Source organism: Miscanthus floridulus, chromosome 15 (genome assembly GCF_019320115.1).
Source record: "Miscanthus floridulus cultivar M001 chromosome 15, ASM1932011v1, whole genome shotgun sequence".
Lineage (NCBI taxonomy): Eukaryota > Viridiplantae > Streptophyta > Magnoliopsida > Poales > Poaceae > Miscanthus > Miscanthus floridulus.
Window position 1 is genome coordinate 78,393,856 of NC_089594.1, and position 20,948 is coordinate 78,414,803.

General features: G+C 41.2%; 1 protein-coding gene across 1 annotated transcript in view; it reads left to right on the top strand.

Annotated features, from left to right (window-relative positions):
• The first annotated feature begins 416 nt into the window (after nucleotides 1–416).
• The window catches only part of LOC136507904 (achilleol B synthase-like), a 31,083-nt gene continuing 10,551 nt past the window's right edge, over nucleotides 417–20,948 (top strand). The window contains exons 1-9 of the mRNA XM_066502499.1: nucleotides 417–604; nucleotides 699–941; nucleotides 1,450–1,638; nucleotides 1,761–1,850; nucleotides 1,952–2,146; nucleotides 2,804–2,888; nucleotides 4,300–4,466; nucleotides 8,347–8,535; nucleotides 17,306–17,419. Of these exons, the coding sequence (XP_066358596.1) occupies nucleotides 744–941; nucleotides 1,450–1,638; nucleotides 1,761–1,850; nucleotides 1,952–2,146; nucleotides 2,804–2,888; nucleotides 4,300–4,466; nucleotides 8,347–8,535; nucleotides 17,306–17,419 (1,227 nt within the window). The 5' untranslated portion in view covers nucleotides 417–604; nucleotides 699–743. The remainder of the gene's footprint in view (nucleotides 605–698; nucleotides 942–1,449; nucleotides 1,639–1,760; nucleotides 1,851–1,951; nucleotides 2,147–2,803; nucleotides 2,889–4,299; nucleotides 4,467–8,346; nucleotides 8,536–17,305; nucleotides 17,420–20,948) is intronic.

The following is a 20,948-nucleotide window of genomic DNA, read 5'->3' on the forward strand; positions in this document are numbered from 1 at the left end:
CATTGAGGTGGTCGACCATGTGGAGGCTAAAGACCTCAGAAGGGGGAGGGTCATGGATGCAGACAGTGAGTGGTTTCCATGGCCGGCAGATGCATATATACTATATTATACTATATCCGTACCATATATGGTGATGTGTGATTGTATAAACCATTGAAGCTGCTGCAACTGCACAATTAAAAGATAACATTGAGGTGGTCGACCATGTGGAGGCTAAAGACCTCAGAAGGGGGAGGGCAATGGATGCAGACAGTGAGTGGTTTCCATGGCTGGCAGATGCATATATACTATATTATACTATATCCGTACCATATATGGTGATGTGTGATTGTATAAACCATTGAAGCTGCTGCAACTGCACAATTAAAAGATAACATTGAGGTGGTCGACCATGTGGAGGCTAAAGAGGAGGGCAATGGATGCAGACAGTGAGTGGTTTCCATGGCTGGCAGATGCATATATACTATATTATACTATATCCGTACCATATATGGTGATGTGTGATTGTATAAACCATTGAAGCTGCTGCAACTGCACAATTAAAAGATAACATTGAGGTGGTCGACCATGTGGAGGCTAAAGAGGAGGGCCATGGATGCAGACAGTGAGTGGTTTCCATGGCCGGCAGATGCATATATACTATATTATACTATATCCGTACCATATATGGTGATGTGTGATTGTATAAACCATTGAAGCTGCTGCAACTGCACAATTAAAAGATAACATTGAGGTGGTCGACCATGTGGAGGCTAAAGACCTCAGAAGGGGGAGGGTCATGGATGCAGACAGTGAGTGGTTTCCATGGCCGGCAGGTGTGGGAGTTCGACCCCGGTGCCGGCACCCAAGAGGAGCGCAACAAGGTGGAGCAGCTTCGTCGCGAGTTCACCAAGAACCGCTTCCAGAGGAGAGAATCGCAGGACCTCCTCATGCGCATGCAGGTATATATATATATATATATATATATATATATATATATATATATATATATATATATATATATATATATATAGGGAGAGGCTATTCAGCAGCCGGCTACAAAATAAGTTATTCTGTAGCCACCTCTATTTACCATAATTTTATATACTAATTTACCATAATGTCAATACATATTTACGATAGTTGGGTTACTATAACACATGGGAATATTTACCATAACGTTATAGTAAACCACTTAGTAAGGAATTACTGTAAATCTCGTAAATTAACATAGTAATTATCGTAACTCAAAGTGGCTACAGAATAAGTTATTCTGCAGCCAGCTATAGGATAGTAGTTCTATATATATATATATATATATATATATATATATATATATATATATATATATATATATGGATGCTCAATATTGTCATGCATATATGCCACACACGCACATATGTATGCATTTGATACTGTACATGCTGGACTGTTACTGATGATGAGCTCTTGTCTGATTGATGCAACAAGTTCACTGGACATCAACATCTGCACGCCGATATGCCGGCCGCAGCCAAGCTAGACGATGGTGACGAGGTAACGGAACAAGTTGTGCAGGAGTCGCTCAGACGGGCGCTCGGTTGGATGTCTGCTCTCCAAGCTGAAGATGGTCACTGGCCTGGTGATTGCAGTGGCATCATGTACATCCTGCCCTTCTGGGTTAGTGTTAACAAACTTCTTCCCATGTCTTTCTCAATTAATTGGATCCTTCATGCAGTAGTGCAAGCTATATATCTAGCTACCTAAGTTTTGTTTTCATTCTCTTTTTTGTGCTCGATCAGATCTTCGCACTGCACATCACAGGATCAATCGATGATGTCCTATCACAAGAGCATAAACGGGAGATATGCCGTCATATCTACAACCATCAGGCACAACAACCTTAACATAATACTGTAGCATTACACAGTTAGTTCATGAAACAATGACATTAATTAAAGCATATTCAAGTTATTCTTACATGCATATATAGAACGAGGACGGTGGATGGGGCTTCAACATTTTGGATGAGAGTGCCATGTTTGGTACATGCTTAAATTACGTCACCTTGAGGCTTCTCGGGGAGGTTCAAAAGGACGAGAACGATGGGCTAGCAAAGGGCCGAGCTTGGATCTTATCCCATGGCACCGCAGCTGCAGGCCCACAGTGGGCAAAGATATTACTCTCGGTATGCCTGGCCCTGAGATCCGTGAATAAATGCCTTTATATCATTCTAAATCTAGCTACTGAAAAATAACACAATGAAACTATGAATATCATATATGTTATAATTAAGATGCCTGGTATCAATGTCCCACTTGTCATCCAGTTTCCAATTCTCACATTTGAGCTCAAATTCTTCTTATTATTGTGTATTATCTTATGATTATTCCATACAAAAGTTGTTCCATTGTTCTATCTAATTAATGCATGGAAGCAAAATTCATAACAATGAACTTGTACTATATTCTTGCGTGCATACGTTCTTAGGGGTGAGTGTGCATGCGTTGTGAGTATCTACTTTGTACTGTGTAATTCGTAAAAAAATAAACTTGTGCTATTCTGTTCATCCTAAAATATAATATAAGACACACCCTAAGTTTGTGCTAAATCAAACGAAGTAAAATATCAAAATGTATTTCATGGTGAATCTAATGATGCTCACGGGAGGTCATAAATATTACATTTCTTTTCACTAAGAAAAAGTAATTTGCCCCAGGATTCAATCTACGAAGACAACCTTGGTCAAACTTTGGATAACTTGATTCAGGATGCCTTATATTTTTGGATGGATATTCAAATTAGTATCTGATGCATGCTGCCTTTTTTTTTTGTTAAAAATAAGGTAATTGGTGTATATGATTGGTCTGGAAATAATCCTATGATCCCTGAACTATGGTTGGTCCCACGATTTCTACCAATTCATCCAGGTAAGTTATTTTTGTAGCTGTTTTACATGTATGTCAAGACAACTTGTATATGAAATTCAACACTTCTCTAGTTTCCTTCTTTCACCATAGGATTAGCAAAAGTCTATTTTATTCCTTTAAAGTATTTTATTTTTGTGCATAATATAGGAAACAATTTTTTTTAATCTCACTTTAGCCCCCATATCCAAAGCATGCATAAAGATTTCACTATAACGTTTGTCCTATATAAGCATGGCTAAACAGGCTAGGCATGATGGGCTGGCACGGGCCTGGCCATAAAAAGCACGACACTAGCACAGCCCAGGCACGGGGCCCATAGTGCCGGTGTCGGCACGGGCATGGCACGGCTAATGGGCGGGCACTATGATGGCCCAATCTCACTTTACACTAGGTATAAATATGAGCAGTTGTTTCCGATCTTCAATCTCATTCCCACCCCCACTCCCCAGCCACCGCCCCCTGTATCTCGCGGTCACGGTCGTGCTCCCACTCCCGTCCGATGGGCGAGACCACCCTGCGGCCCCGCCCTTTCTCTCTCCACCAACACCTCCGCCTTCTTCTTCTCCAGCCACTGCCCTCCCCTCCGCACTATCCCGCTTGTCTTCCTGTCTGGGCACCTCTCTTGCCCTCTTCTTCCTTGGCTATTCTCGACAGTACGCCATCTTCTTCCCAGACATTTCTCAGCGGCGAGGCAGCGGCGTGGGCCTACGATGCAGGCGACGGCAGCACGCACGGTGTGGGGGTGACACCAACGCAAATAGCGGCATGACGACTTCAACTACGGTGCGGTGTGCCAGCATGGGCCGGTGGGCCACGGTGCCCATCGGCATGGCAAGACACGACCAAGTGCCCATAGGGCCGTGCCTGGGCCGAGGGTTGGGCACGGCGACCCGATACGGCATGGCACGGTGAGAGCACTGTGCCCGATAATGCCGTGCCCTATAGTGTCGTGCCAAACACGGCCAGGGCGGAGCCCGCCCGTTTGGCCATCTATAGTTTATCATTTAGTTTCCTTCTTATAAAGTATTTATTTAAGTTGATATTTACTACTATATAAAAGGATGAATTCATATAGTATATTTTACAAAATAAGACATGCAAATAGTCATTAAAAATATGAAAATGTTTTACAAAACTAAACAATACTGATGAATAGTCCTTTGAGTGCATTGATTAGAATATCTGAGGCCACTTCAACCTTCACATACAAAAATAAAAATCAATATGAATAGTCATAATAATATGTAAACTCCTACCCTAAAGAAAATAGCAGATTTAGCAACTGTGTATAGAATTGTGTGCCCAAAGTGTAGTACCAAATATTAGTAAAGTGGCCCTATGTTCAAATACATTCTTGTATGTACTATATATTAATATTTGAGTATATACAACGTGACCTTCTACTGCACAGGACGATTCTGGTGCTTCACAAGGATGGTTTACATGTCAATAGCTTTCCTTTATGGCAAGAAATTTGTCGGTCCCATTACACCAACTATATTAGCACTAAGGGATGAACTCTACAGTTTGCCATATGACAAGATTGATTGGAATAAAGCTCGTAAGACTTGTGCGAAGGTATGCCACGCACTATCCTTTTTGTATATTTAGTTCAATATACATTTTGCCTCTGCTAAAAAATTGTGCAATATTTAAATACAAATAAAACATCCATTTAACATAATGGTAGAAGCCCTTTTTGTAGCATCAGTTCATCTTGCAAAAAACAATATATAAATGTTTCGTTTAATAAAATATTTATTTGCTAGGTTCGTGCACGTGCGTTGCTACGGGGCAACTAAACTTTTATACTAAAAACACACGGATCGCATGATAAGAGAACAATACTGTAAAATTAAATATCGATGTTAAAGTGATATTTAATTGAAAAAGCAATGTTCGAGAAATTAACACAGTCACGGAGAGCGCGGTATTGCAGGCTCACAAACTCTACTGTATATACCTTTCGGCCGGAAGAAATCTCCGATATCCATTTCTTCCGTGCGTCAATAAATCCATGAATAAGTTCCGCCATATCTCCACACCATCCTGTACACAGGTTCGAGTATATATATAAATATTAATGCCTGTCACATAAGTAATACTATGTGTCTTGAAAAATCTCTCACAAAACTTAAAACAAAGTATGTTATACTCATCGTATAAATATGTGACTTTAGGCCGATTCCACATAGACATATACTATAGAATAAGGTATCTACTTGAGTATATGTGGCAAAATTCACCATCAGCAATATATAGAAAATCATTGGTATTATTATTGCAAGCGACAATGACTCTGAGTTTGTCCGGTGCGGACATGTTCTTCCATGGTTTCCTGCACACCGTAAATAGAGGTAACATAAAGTCATCAACCTAGATCCCTGCGGCTAGCGAATCCTAGCTAGCGAATCAAATCCAGAGTATATGCTCTAGCTTTACATTGAAAACTATAATGTGCAAAGAAGCAACTACAACAATAAAGTCGTGTCAGCTCTGAAGATGAAAATTTCTACGAGTTCTACATAACCACTTTGTGTCAGCTCTGAAGATGAAAATTCACCTGAGAAGTGAAACATAAAGTCGGAAGATCCATATTCCAATACTACATTTTCTCATGTCAACTACAAAAAAGGGAGATCTGAAGATAATATATTTTGTAGATTCATTCTCATATTTCTCATATAATGATTGGAAGCATTCTCGGTCTGTAGACCAAACAAGAGAAACGTTAGAGGATGACCAAATTCAATTTTGTAGGAATAGCATCACAGACCCAATCAAGAAATTTGTCTAGAAATGATTGATAATTTCTTTCCAAATCAAGTCATAAATTTACATTGTTCTGAATGTCAAAAGGCAATCAAGTATGTCGGTGGAAAGCAAACAAATTTATGCATGAGAGATTGGAGAAAAAGATATTAGAATCTGTACTAGTGTTAGCATAAGAAACCACAAGAACAAGTGATTAAATCTCAACTTCTCGAGGGTATGCTTGCTTATGTATCTTCATCTCTCCTCAAACAAGTAGCTAGTACAAGGAGCGTGCCAACTGAGTAGTCAGCATAGAAGCAAACATAAAAGATATTATGTTTGAGTAATGGTTGGGTAGCAGTCATTACCATTTACGAATGGCATCCTAGTATCAGGGTGATGCGACACACTGCAGAAACAAGTAATACAAAAAAGAAGTTAAGGAAACAGAGGGGCTGTTTGGCACAACTCCTTGCAGCTCCGGCTCCTGCACTATACAACACTATAGTGACACTGTAGTGTGGAGCCGGTGAAGCTGCAAATCGTGGCTTCTCCGGCTCCTCCTCTTTGTAGTTCATTTTTCTTCTCGGGAAGCGAAATGGCTCCTTGCTATAGTGGCAAACAGTGATGCTACAAGAAATGAGAGGAGGAACCGGAGCCGCCCGGAGCTGCACCAAAGGGGGCCAAAGTGATGGACAAAACCAATTCGAGGTGCATGAACTGATAAATGGCACTTTAAAATAACCCCATATTGCAGTATACTGTGAAATTGGCAGTTTTTTCATATTATCATGGCTAAGTTAACATATCCTGTATCCCTGATAATACTGAAAGACTCAACTGATTTCTTATGAAATGAAACAATATACATGTACACCACACTAATGCAAACAACATACTAAGTTCATAGCTACTATGATGTCACAAGTTTCCTTGAGTTAAATTGAGAAGGCTACAAGTATTTAACGCACGTGGAGTAGTGCAGCCATTGTACCATAAGAGTGTCATAGTAGTAGAGCAAGATCTTCACAGGTTTCTCATTTCTGAAAGAAATAACCAGTATCATCACTCTAAATGAAAACTTCGGTCCCAACTACCCAAATCAATATACTTAGGGCTGCACGATCAAATATTTAAAATGTTGATTCATGGACTGTTCTCCCCACTTCATCTACCATATTTCAAATGTCAAATTTTCATCACAAGAAAAATGTCCTAATCAAATCTTCAGGGCCTGCACAATTCATTTTTCAGAGCACACCGTATAAAGGCTCCTATCTGAACCTCACTAGTTTATTCAAGCCGAACACTACCAGGAAATTGCAGTACCTGGGAACAAGTGCCATTGACAAAGAGGACAACAACGCCTAAATCAAGAAAAAGTGGACAAATCAACAAAAAAAGAGAGGTAAAAAATTGCCATGCAGGCATTTCATCGAACGCATGATAGGCGTCGTCCATGTCAAGCTCGGGGCTAAAATCAAGTTCGACGCTGGCGGCGACCCTGACCTCATGTTTCATAAACGGCTGATGGCCTAGCCGTGGAGCCGCTGGGGGAAGGTAGCATGAGCCGGACTCCTGCGTCCGTGGCCGGTGTTGACCCGAGCACCTGCGAACCAGCATTTCAGCAGGTGGCGTCCGGCGGAGAGACGGCGGCTCATTCTTGTCCAGGACGAGGTCCGGCTCGCTGCCCTTAGTGCACAAGGGGACGGGATGGAGCGCAGGGTGGCCTAGGCGAGGGCGCACGTGGCGGAGAGCGAGGAGGAGCACGCGCGTGTTCCCCATGGCGGCGCCCCCGCGGAGGAGAAGCAGGAGCGCCGCTGCGCCGGCGCAGGCATCAGGAGCTAGAGGAGTTCCGTCGCCTGCGTATGGCGGCCGGGCAACACCTCGAGGAGCACGTCGACGGTACTCTGCTCATGCTCCCCTTCCTCCTCCTTCGCGGCGATGGTGGGGACGGGTTGGCTATCATGCACGACCTTCTCCAGGAACTTCTGGAAGTACCACTCCGACGGGCACCGGTTTATCGTGCGCGCCGCATCCCCGCTCTGCCTGCTCCTCCTCCACCTGGTGCAGCAACAGTGCCGGCAACCACCGATTGAGAGTGCGGCAGGGCCCAGTAGGGTTGGGGATCTCCTCCATGGACCCACGCCAGGGAGACTCGAGCGGGGCGATTCGGCTACGGATGTGGAAGGGCGTGGAGGCGGCGTCGAGGCGACGAGGGCAGGGCGGGGGAAGGCGGACCGACGTTTGCGGGATCGCACGGGAAGGCAGAGCGACGACCCAAAAAATTTGGTGTCGCACCTGTGCACGGAATAGTTATGAATGTTTTAGTTGTAGAGAGTAGAGATAGAATGGAGATAGAGATAGAGATAGAGACAGAGAAGAGATAGAGATAGAGATAGAGAAGAAAGCGACTATAAAATGTTTTAGAGCGAGCATAGCAATTAATATCTTAAATAGCCACATTGCCATTCTCTATATATATAAACAACTTTGGGAAAAATCTATATTACTCCCCCTCATACCAAAAAAAAAAGGTTTTTCGAATAACCCCTAATCTAGTTTTGTGTTCAATTGTTTCCCTGTACGTTCTTGAGACCTTTAAATTCTCTTGCATATACAAACCAAGTATATAGACACCAAATAAAGTAGTGTATCAATAATACCACAACATCGATATGAATTTCAGTTTGCTATTTCTTAGGTGGACACACGCTATCAACCTTCAGCAATATTCAATGCCACTGCAAGTTGTTTGAACACGTTTGTGGAACCACTCTTGAACTGTTGGCCGCTTAACAAGCTAAGAGAAAGAGCTCTGAGTCACATCCTGGAACATATCCATTACGAGGACGAAACTACTCAATATGTTGGCCTAAGTCCAATTAACAAGGTATTGTCTACTGTCTTTAATTTATTCGCTCATCGCTGCCTTCTTATTCTTGTTATTTCATTTAATAGGAATGGAAATGTTTGGTGTTTGCTTATATATTATATTCTAAGCCAAAGTCATATATATAGCATTCATCAATTCCTTGTCATGTCATTTAATTGAGGATCCATGCACAATCATTTATGAAAGCATGAATTGGATTGCCCCCACATAGTACTGGATCAGATTACACACGGGCATCAATTGATCAAATCCTTTTTCTCTTTTGCCGTGCATCTTCATGGCCCATCTATGGCTTGAGGCAGCGTGGATCTGTTGCTGCGAGGCAGGAGCAGGGCATCAGCCCGTTTTGCTTTTCGCCTGTCCCCAAAAGCAAGAAGCCCAAGAAAATGAGCAAGGCAACACCAAGCATATTAATAAAGGCATGGATCCGCTAGCACAGCAGCGGTTCCCAAAGAGCATGCAACATCCATCTGCTGGTATGCGGGGTGGCATGTGTATAAATGGCGGACAACAAGAACAGCAACCGTGTTGTGGGAGGGACAGGAGTGGAAGCTCCAATGTACTCTTCTCCCAACATGGAACACTCAAAGAATATCCCCCATGCCATCGTCCTCCATAGGTGTCTCTAGCATCCTTCGAACTCACAATATGCCAGAATGCATTTCTAGGGGCGGCTCTAGACCATTTATAGCAACGGTTTTGGCAGCCGCCCCTACAAATCGGATTTGTGGGGGCGGCTCACTATTTGTAGGGCGGCTGGATATTGAGCCGCCCCTACAAATGCGTTTCCAAAAAATCACAAATCCGGACCAATTTCTCTATCCGAGGTCGTTTGAAAAAATTCAAATTTTAATGCTTAATTTTAAATATTCGGTGTCCATTTGTAGGGGCGGCTAAAATTCGATTTGTAGGGGTGGTTGGATATTGAGCCGCCCCAACAAATCGGGTCATTTATAGGGGTGGCTGATAACACCAGCCACCCCTATAAATGCATTTGTAGGGGCGGCTCATTTGACCACCATTTGTAGAGCCGCCCCTAAAAAAAGGGGGCGTTGCTACAAATCATTTTTGTAGTAGTGTCATGCCTTGTGGGGGTTCGATGATGTTGAATGCTTATGTCGTCATCTGGATGGGAATTTTTTTTCTCCCTGCCATGACATGGTGTTGTATGCCCGGCAAGCGGGCTCTATTTGGCTCCATCCACTATGTGGTGGAAATCGAGATCTAATGACATAGGTCTCTGTGCCCTAAGGCTACCACATCATAGACGGGTCTCTAAAGTGTGTCTGTGCATTGCTCACAGTCAAAGACAGGGACAGTGTAGCACTCGGTTTTAAGAACAAAACCAGATACACACCATATGTGAGCCCAAAAAGTCAAATCTCACATATAGCTACAAATAAGGGTAATATCAATAGACAATGCTTGAATACATAACATATTAGTATAAAGAATATAACCTCAGAGTATAGACAGCGTAAAGACAACTCTGATCTTCAGGCGAAGACTCCAAATCCACAGGGACAACTGACTAGTTGATCGCAAGCCTAATTCCTCCAAAGTTTAGCAATCTGGTACCCATCCGGGATTTTTTTATCCAAATAATTGAAAAATAAAGCAAACGTAAGTACATGTCGTACTCAACAAATATAACATGGGGTTCATGAGGTTCAAAAGTTGACACTGGTTCAACTGCGATTAGCTTTTAATTGTTATAATTTTAGCATAGGAGTAGCAACAAGTTTATCACAAGCCCATAAACACATGATCAGGTAAGCTTGAATAATGAATAGCATAAACAGTAATCATTAATGAGCATCTTCATCATCAGTGTTCATCATCATTAACCATTAGTGATCATCTATTTCGTAAATGTTCCAAGGCCGCTCGTGACCATAAGCACGGCTGATATACCAGTTTTACACTCTGCAGAGGTTGTACACTTTCACTGTGAGTCGTGATTTACCCTTTCGCCCAAGGTGATCAGCCTCTTGACCCACTACCAAGGAAGGTCGGCAGGGTTCACTATGAAGCCTTTCAAAGGTTCGTCTAACAAGTTAGGGCTATTAGATTCACTCAGCAAACAGATATAGGAACCCCCCTGTCAAATGGCACAATTTCATCACGTCTATACACATAAGGGTAGAGGCTATCCTATACCCGATTCGGCAAGGCATTCTTACGCCAATAAAGGTAACCACTAACAAGCTAGAAAATGTCCTCATACTGAGCTAAAGCCAGAGCCATATAGCCCTCATAGTTGTACTGTAAGTCCCGGATGATCACTTATAAATAAGTCCTTAGGGAGAGGAATCTAGAGCACCATAAAACAGCCCAATGCTCTAGCCCCCTTGTTCTATGTTGCTAAAAAGCATCTTTTAGTGTTTATTGCATATACCATTAGTCAAGTTACAAGATCATGGTTGTAGTTGAGCACTAGCATCATACTACCCAATGCAATAACCCATAGGTATCAAGGCACAAGGTACAAAGTACTAGGAAATCCTTAGTGGTAGTCAAGGTAGACACATGCAGTATGATTTAAATGATTAAAGGTATATAGGACAACATGGAAGATCCCATGCTATACTTGCCTTAAACACCGATCCTTCGGTAAGCTTTAATCTTCAATGTTCTTCTTTTTCTTCTTGATCACCACGTATATCTCACTGACTGGACTTAATCATAAAGCACCACGCAAGCATCCATACAATCATATATGAAGCAAACAATAGATCTAGATTAGAACAGTACACCAAACATAAAATCAAGAAGAAAAGTTTGTAAAACGAATCTACGTCTCGCTACGAACACACAAACGCGAAAAGCACACTAATCGGAGCTACGGTGAAAAAGATACATCTACCGAAAGATTTGCTCATAGGAGAAAATATAAAACTATTAGCTTCCTGTGTTTTAATTATATAAAAACATATATAAGATATTTTATAGATAATATAATTTAAGTCAAATTTAAGTTTGATTTGTAATACTAAAGTAAAATAATTCATATTTTATTTAAAAAACCCAATTGCATAACTATTATTCAAATTAGAGTTTAAACCATGAAATTCTAGAAATAGTGGGATGGTAACTACTGTTACTAATGCGTAGATCTCGTTGCTTTGAATCTAACACAACTTGAATGGACTAAAATGGAATTAGAACGCAGAAGATATGAAATAAACAAGATTTCCTTTAATAAAATAATAGATTAAATCTAATCATGAATTTTAAAAGTTGAAAACCTACTTAATAGTAGTATTAACATGTAGATTATGTAATTACGAACCTAACGCAAGTTGAACGGATCAAATCGGAGTTAAAACAGAGAAGTTATGGCTAAAACAAAATCAGTGATAAATCTATAAATAAGTGAAAACGTATTTTAGATTAAACCGATGAAACTACGCTTTCCAAAGAAGAAAACGTAACCTATGATTGCGCTTTGGACCACGGGTTCTATATTAAAAACTCCAGGGACTCTTTAGCAAAATGTCCACGCGAAGGGGTATGATCTAATCTGGCCTCTTGATTTAAGATCGGACGGCCGAGAACGGATTGGGGAAGAGCTGGCTGTCGGAACAGAGGAAGTCGCGGTGGCGCACCATGGCCGGCGACGAGGAACTTCACGGCGAGCTTGGTTTGGACAAATCCGAGCCCCATGAGACACGGGAAGAGGACGGGGAGCAAGAGGAGGATATGGCGAACCTGATTAGGGCATCGGGGTGGCCCTACGTGGCATGGTGGCGAGCTATCCACGGCGGCGCCATGGCCGGAGCAAGGAAGCTCGGCGGCAAACTTGAATATAGACTTACAGTTCACGGTTTTCGACGGTGAAGCCACGGGAGAGGAGAGAAGGTCTAGGAAAGCTCACCTGGGCGTCCCTCGGGGGAGAAGGAGCAAGGCGGCACTGTGCTCGACTGGCAACGACGGACGGTGGCACTAGGTGGCAGCGCGGCTGCGGTGGCTCGGCGAGGGTGGAGGGGTGCGGAGGCTCGCTATTTATGGCGCTGGCGCGTCTTGGGAAGCGTGGCACATGACTCGTGGTGGAACCAGAGTCGGACGGCGTCGGCATGGTCTCCGGCTTGGTTACGGCGCGGGGAAGACGACGTCTAACAGGTGGACCAGTGCTGTCAGCGTGATGGAGCAAGGAAGGGTGGAGGCGCGCTGTGGGCCTTGCTGCTGCTGGGCCAGACGCGCTGGCATGGGCCGATGCCAAGGCGGGGAGGGACGGGCCGCCGGAAGCAGGAGCGGGAGCGGCCGGTTGCTGGGCCGCCAGCCCACGCGGATGAATGGTAGTGAGACAAGGAAAGAGCCGGGCTGGGCCAAAAGAGAGAAAAGGAGATTTTTTTTTCAATTTCCAACTTTGTTCTATTTTGTTTTCAAAACCAATTCCATTTTGAGCCAAATCAATTCAATTAGAGTTTAACATACACTTTTCAATACGAATAAAAATGAGAAATTTTGGTATACTCCCACAAATAAAATTTTCAACTTTTTAAACTCTTTTATTTTCAAATTTTCTTTTCTATTCTTTTCTTTTATTTCATAGCTATTTTTTATTTCATTTGCAAAAGAAATTTTGAATATTTCCAATTTGAATCAAATCAACACAATACAAAGAAGCAAAGGCACTGGCATGTATACACATCCATGTTGCTAGCTTACGATGAATTTTAATTTAATGAAAAATTTTATTTTCCTATATTTCATGTGCACAAAAATTCATAAATAAATCATTTTAATCCTATTTTCAAAAGTGGCAAATTTTGGGGTGTTACAGACAGGCGCAACCCTTCTCTAATATGGCCACCACCCGTCAAAGACACTTGTTTCGATAGGCCCGTCTGTGTTGTACTCAATATCAGAGATGGGTGAAAATGGCAGCCGTCTCTGATATTATACCATATATCAAAGACGGTTGTGTTCCTACTACCACCCATTTGTGAATACGTAACATGAGAGACATGCCTTGTTTACGTCGTTCTATGATATGGCACCCGACTATCATAGACAGGCCTTTAGTAAGGCCCATCTGTGATAATTGGCGACCTCAGACCCCAACCCGCGGGAGCCAACATCAGATATATGTACAATTGATACCCGTCTTTAATAACTATTATTCAGAGACCCCTGTTGGCCTTTCTCTGATGCAGTATTTTCTTCATGCTTTCTTGGCATAGTGTTCTTTGTCAATGTCGATTGGCAACTGCCTACATGGAAACATGTATGCTATTCTCTACTGAGTTTTATGCTCGCTTGTCGTCTCCCTCTCTAGTGGGTTGTCTTCAATATGATTGGGGTTCAAGTCTAATGCTTGGTCCTCTTTTTGTGATGTTTTGGCCAATCATTGATCATATAACCCTCCATCATAAGTCCAACATGGATCTCTAGTGGTGCGGACGCTGGAGTCAAAGGAAGCAAGAGTTACTAGCAGCGTCCTGACTCCTGAGAGCAGTCCTCACTACAATAGAGCGACACATTAGATATATATATACCGCTCTATATGCATGTTAGAGACTTGGAATTTCCACGTCTTTAAATTTGTGTCTCTGATGACCCTCATGTGGGTAGACAAACTCTGATGATGTACATCAAATATAGCTATTGTTTACATGTAATGGTGCACATCAGATACTATATACATACGCCTCTATTGAGATACATTAGAGTCGGGAAACATTTATACATGTTAATGAAGATGAGTAAACAAATAAATAAAAGAGGAAAGGATCGAGGAAGGTCGTATATATACATCACACTTTCATATTTACTTGATTAATAATCAATTAAGTTATACCTATCCCCTATTACTTTCCCACAGTGATTTCCAAAGTGCTACCATCAACTACTATGTCCAAAGTGAGATGAACTACTAGTTCTAGACTCCAAATCTGCAAGGGGTGAAACATCACTACAAAGTAAAAACAGGTATAGTCACTAGAATGAAGGATGTAGTGCTCAAAACTTCAAATAAAGATGGATTCAAAGGATACTATAAAAGTGCATGGAGCATTTGATTCTTTTCCTAAGGCCTGCACAACGCACATTTTAAACTATTATGAGTGATAGCTAAAGTGAGCTAATTAAGAATACTTTGTTAATAATCAATAAGCTAAGGATCAGAAGTTTTACTACATGAAAGAGCATCTATAAAGACATGGAGATGCACATATATGTGTGAAATTATTCACCTTTGTAACAATAGGATGGCTGAGCTTATGCCAAACAACAACCTCCTATTTAAATTAAATGATGTTCATACAGTGGCAGTTTCATCTCTGGGGCAAAACCATCTTCTCCCCATCCAAAAGCTCTGCATGAATAACACAGAAAATATTATGCTTATTTGTCCCATGGAATGGAATTGCGCACATATAATGCATAGATGTGAACAAAACAATCATAAATCAATGAAGCATATCATAAGTTATTTAAGACAACAAGAACATAAAATATCAATTTGAATAGTGAAAGTATGTGGACCTTATCTCTTTTGAATAGTGAAAACTGATGTTGTCATCTAAAAAGGCATATAGATTAAACCTGACATAGGGAAACGTACATTAGAATACAAAGAAGTGGACCTAGGATTGATGTACATCCAAATCCATTCAAAAGGAGTATGTGGCAAGCAAACAAAAGCAGGCCAGGCCGACGCATTCTGGGATAGATCATGGAAAACTTATAATGCATAGATACATCCACAACATCATGAATTTAAGAGGCATGCTGTTAATGCTGCTAATTATTGTGCAGTAGTCTATAAGTAATAAATTACTGATAACAAAAAAAAGTCTCTGTATTTGTTCTGGTACAACAAACATAAAATAAGATATATCATCTCTAATCACTCTGGTTGGTTGTTCTTGCATGGAACAAGAACCCACCTTCAAACCATACATTAAAATTACTATGTGTTTAGTAGAAAAAACTAATCCATTAAGAGATGAAACTTTAGCATTACATCCATACCAAGATTAGCATGGTTGATGATATCAACCAAGTATTAATAACAAGACTTTGGCTATGAACTACAGATTGGTTGAACTTGAAACCATTAGGCTGAATGTCATATAGTAGTAATACTTAAAGCAGTGAACCAGATCCCTATTACAACGGATTTGCTCGATGGTCTAAAACTGCTTTTGATTTTTGCAATCAAGACATGGGCACTATACAAATAATATATGGGCACTATACCACAGCCAACGCTCGTTGGCTGTGGTATAGTGCCCATACATTATTTGTCATGTACCTCATGGCGGCCTTCACAAAAGAATCAATACTCTCCACGAACTTGGCAGACATAGGAGCCTAGTACATCCTACGTGATCCATGTGTGAATAACATAACGTCTATGACATTGGTAGTAATCATATTTATGCCATTGAATTTATGAAAAATGACCGCTAAGAATCTACATCATTCACAATTATTGTGAGTGGCAAGATACCAACCTTAGAGTAATAATATTGGTGATGTGCAACCTTCACAATTTGGGGGCCTCCTGAACAACTCTTTAAAAAAATATCCTCAATAATGAAAAAATAAATAATAAAGATGATCCCCACCACATTTATCTCAATATATTGGAAACGATATAACCAAGAAAACAAGCTAACAATTAAAGTAGAGGCTACATACCAACTTTAGAGTAAGTTGGTGTGGTGTGCAACCTTCAAAATTCGGGAGCCACCATGATCAAGAAGGGTTGCTAGTTACCAACCTTAGAACAAGGAAGACATGTTCATCCTTTGAGATTTGGGAGCCTCCATGAGCAACTTGGTGAAAAATGGCCACAAGAATGGTGAAAGAGGGGTGGAAGTAGTGGGTAAAGAAGTGAATGGCGAGAGAAAGAAGAGGGAAAAGGGTTTTTGTTCCTACTAGTGTTTTTCACCATCGGATCATATGGAATTTTTAACCACCAGACCATAGTCGGTGGAGCGCAGTGGACATTTGAGCCGGCGGTGAAAATTGCTTTCATCGCTGGCTCAGTGGACGATCAAGTGGAGAAAACCACCACGGTTTTTGCCGTACGGTTGTCTGCCATGAGCCGAAAATGAAAGCAATTTTCACTGCTGGCTATTCACCCCACTGCGCCCATTTGCTTTAAAACCAGCAGTAGAAATTGTTTAACCACTGGCTCACCATATAATCTGAGGGTGATAACCACCACGATTTTCACCGCCAGATCATCCTCCTACCTGCTTTTGAATAAGTGATGAAACATTATCACCGCTAGTTTTGGCCAAACCAGTAGTGAAAACCATGCTGCGAAAATGAAATTTGTAGTGTACCATTATAATTTGAGCTATATTAGAACAAAGCCATTATAATTATAGTGTTATATGAGCTACATGACTGTAGTGGCATATTTCAAAATATATGAACTGTAGTGTGGAATATCTGGAAACCATGACAAGTGTCATGGCACAGTAATGAAACAAATCTGGTTAAGATCAAGAGAAAGCGAATTCTTAAATATATTTCCTAAGCAAGCTGCAAGGCTTTTGGGACAATCCCCCGAGCGTCAATAAAAATAAATCATGTCACTCCTTGTTATTACCAGCCATTGGCTTGCCAACGAACACAAATATACCGAGATAAAAATGTGAGTGGCAGGTCACAAGCAAAATGGGTATGTTTCAATGACAAAGGTGAAGTTATTTCCTTTCTTTTCCACTATAATCTTTAAAACGTGTATGTACTTGATAAAATTTATCGAGAGTTAACATTTCTACAATTCGTTGATGATTATTAGGCACTGAACATTATTTGCCGTTGGGTAGAAAACCCAAATCCAGATGTGCTCAAGCGACATATTGCAAGGATACATGATTATTTGTGGATTGCTGAAGATGGCATGAATTCCAAAGTACTGTACAGTCTCACTCAAACTATATATACTTTCAGTTTCATGCATATTCAACTCAAATTCATGCATTTCCTTTGATTACTCTGTGTGTGTGCGCGCGCGCGTGTACGAGCGCGAGCGAGCGCGTGTTGTGTGTGTTGACTCACATGAATGCAGAATCTGATTTCATTGTCTAGCAGACGTTTAATTGGGAAGATTGCTAGAGCCTAAATTAGAATCTGACTGCAATGTCTAAAATACATTTTTTAGAAGGCTGCTATATCCTAAATTTATAGCCAGGACTCAACCAAATTGATCAGTACAGCTGCATCACAGTGACAAAAATGTAAATACATATATTGGAAATGTTCTCTGATGCAAATAAAATGGTTTGCTTCCAAACCTCTACAAATGACATAACATGTTTCCAGCTGTAAGAACAAATTGAGATACTACTTTAGGATCCTATAGATCTACATCAAATCATAAGATGGAAACCAACATTAGAGGTGCAAACGATATATATGTATATTTTCCAAGAGCCCAACTGTCTAAAGGGGGTTGGATAGTGATTTAGATTGGAGATTCCAATTTTTCCTTTGGATATCAGATACATACTGAGATATTGGGTCGAGTATAATGTGGCCAATATCTTTCGATCAGACGACGGATATCAAATCAGATAATTCAAATAGTTAGGTCATCAAATATAAGATTCAAGTAGCTCATCGGATATCATTATGAGTGGCCTACAGGCTCAATTTGATTGAACTCCATGACGAGTTTCTGCCCAAAAGGGAAAGTGAACTAGAGTTTCTTATTTTTATCTAAATTATTTTAGATGTATGACTTGGAGCTAAGACAGTTTTTGTAGCATCCGGTTATAAGAACAAAACCAGATACACACCATATGTGAGCCCAGGAAGTCAAATCTCACATATAGCTACAAATAAAGGTAATATCAAAAGACAATGCTTAAATACATAGCGTATTAGTATAAAGAATATAACCTCAGAGTATAGACAGCGGAAAGACAACTCCGATCTTTAGGCGAAGACTCTAAATCCACAGGGATAACTGACTGGTTGATCACAAGCCTAATTCCTCCAAACACTAGCAATCTGGTACCCATCCGGGATTTTTATCCAAATATGTGAAAAATAGAGCAAGCGTAAGTACATGTCGTACTCAACAAATATAACATGGGGTTCATGAGGCTCAAAAGGCTGACACTGGTTTAACTGCATTTAGCTTTTAATTAGTCATCTTTTAGCAAATGAGTAGCAACAAATTTTATCACAAGCCCATAAACACATGATCAGGTAAACATGAGTAATGAATAGCACAAACAGTAATCATTAATGAGCATATTTATCATCAGTATCATCAGTGTTCATCATCTATTCCGTAAGGGTTCCAAGGCCGCTCGTGACCGTGAGCACGGCTGATATACCAGTTTTACACTCTGCAGAGGTTATACACTTTCACTGTGAGTCATGATTTACCCTTTTGCCCGAAGCGGCCAACCTCTTGACCCACTACCAAGGAAGGTCGACAGGGTTCACTATGAAGCCTTTCAAAGGTTCGTCTAACAAGTTAGGGCCACTAAGGTTTTCCCATCAATAATTATGAACCCCCCTCCAAGGAGTGACTAACAAAATATAAAGAAACCAAAGTACACCCTCTTGGAAGGCCGAGACCATACAAACCGGAGCCCCTCTTGCGCCATAAAGGTAACCTCTAACAAGCTAGAAAAGGTCCTCATACTGAGCTAAAGCCAGAGCCATATAGCCCTCATAGCTGTACTATAAGTCCTGGATAATCACTTACAGATAAGTCCTTAGGGAGAGAAATCTAGAGCACCATAAAAACAGCCCAATGCTCTAGCCCCCTGATTCTATGTTGCTAAAAAGCATCTTTTAATATTTATTGCATATTACATTAGTCAAGTTACAAGATCATGGCTTTAGTTGAGCACTAGCATCATACTACCCAATGCAATAACCCAAAGGTATGAAGGTACAGGGTAACAAGGTACTAGGAAATTCTGAGTGGTAGTCAAGGTAGACACATGCAGCATGATTTAAATGATATTAAGGTGAATAGGACAATAAGGAAGATCCCATGCTATACTTGCCTTAAACACCGATCCTTCGGTAAGTTTTAATCTTCAACGTTCTTCTTCTTCTTCTTCTTGATCACCACGTATATCTCACCGACGGGACGTAATCATAAAGCACCACACAAGCATCCATACAATCATACACGAAGCAAACAATAGACCTAAATTAGAACAATACACCAAACATAAAACCAAGATGAAAAGTTTGTAAAATAAATCTATGTCTCGCTACGAACACATAGACGCGAGAGGCACGCTAATCGGAGCTACGGTTGAAAAGATACAACTACCAAAAAATCTACTCATAAAACTATTAGCTTCATGTGGTTTTAATTATATAAAAACATATATAAGATATTTCACAGGGATCATAATTTATGTCAAATTTAGATTCGAATTATAAAACTAAAGTGAAACAAATCATATTTTATTTATAAAATCCAGTTGCATAATTGTTATTTAAGATATGATTCAAACCATGAAATTCCAGAAATAGTAATATAGTAAACACTGTTACTAACGCGTAGATCTCGTCGCTATGAATCTAACGCAACTTGAACAGGTCAAATCAGAGCTAAAACATAGAAGATATGAATTAAACAAGATTTTTGTTAATAAAATAATAGATTAAATCTAACCTCGGATTTTAAAAGTTGAAAACATATCTAACAGTAGTATGAATATGTAGATTAGGAAATCATGAACCTAACGCGAGTTGAACGGATCAAATCGGAGAAGTTATGGCTAAAACAAAATCAGTGGCAAATCTATGAATAGCTAAAAACGTATTTTCAACCTAACCGACGCAAAGTACGCTTTCAAAAGAAGAAAACAAAATCAGAAAAGATGCAATGGACCGCGGGTTCTATTATTGAAAAAGGGAGGGGCTCTTTTGAAATTTTGCCCGCCGAAAGGGTATGATGTGATATAGGCCGTCCGATTAGAATTGGGTGGTGGAGATTGGATTGGGAGGGTAAGGCGTGGCCGGCGACGAGCTACACGGCGGCGGTGCCATTGCCGGCAAAGGGAACTCGCCGGAATTCTTGGATCTTGGCCTATGGAGCACGGTTTTACGAACGGGAAGGTCCGGGCGAGAGAGGAGGGAGTGGGGAACTCACCGGAGTCAAAAATACCGGACGGAAAATGGCGACGGCTGCGCGGCGCTCGGCGAAGAGGACTGCAGCGACGACGGTTAGGGCAAGGCGGCTGTGCGCTTGCGTGGGGACGAAAAATTGTGCGGCGGATGAGATAGGAGGAAGAGGAGGCGTGGGCGCTATTTATGGAACGGGGCTGCTTGAGCGGCACGGCACCGGCTCGTGATGGAGGCAGACTCCAGACGACGACGTGGGATGGAGTCCGACGTGAACATGGCGCGAGGAAGAAGCGTCTGACGGCTGGGCCCAACCCGTCAGCGGGCGGAGGGAGCTC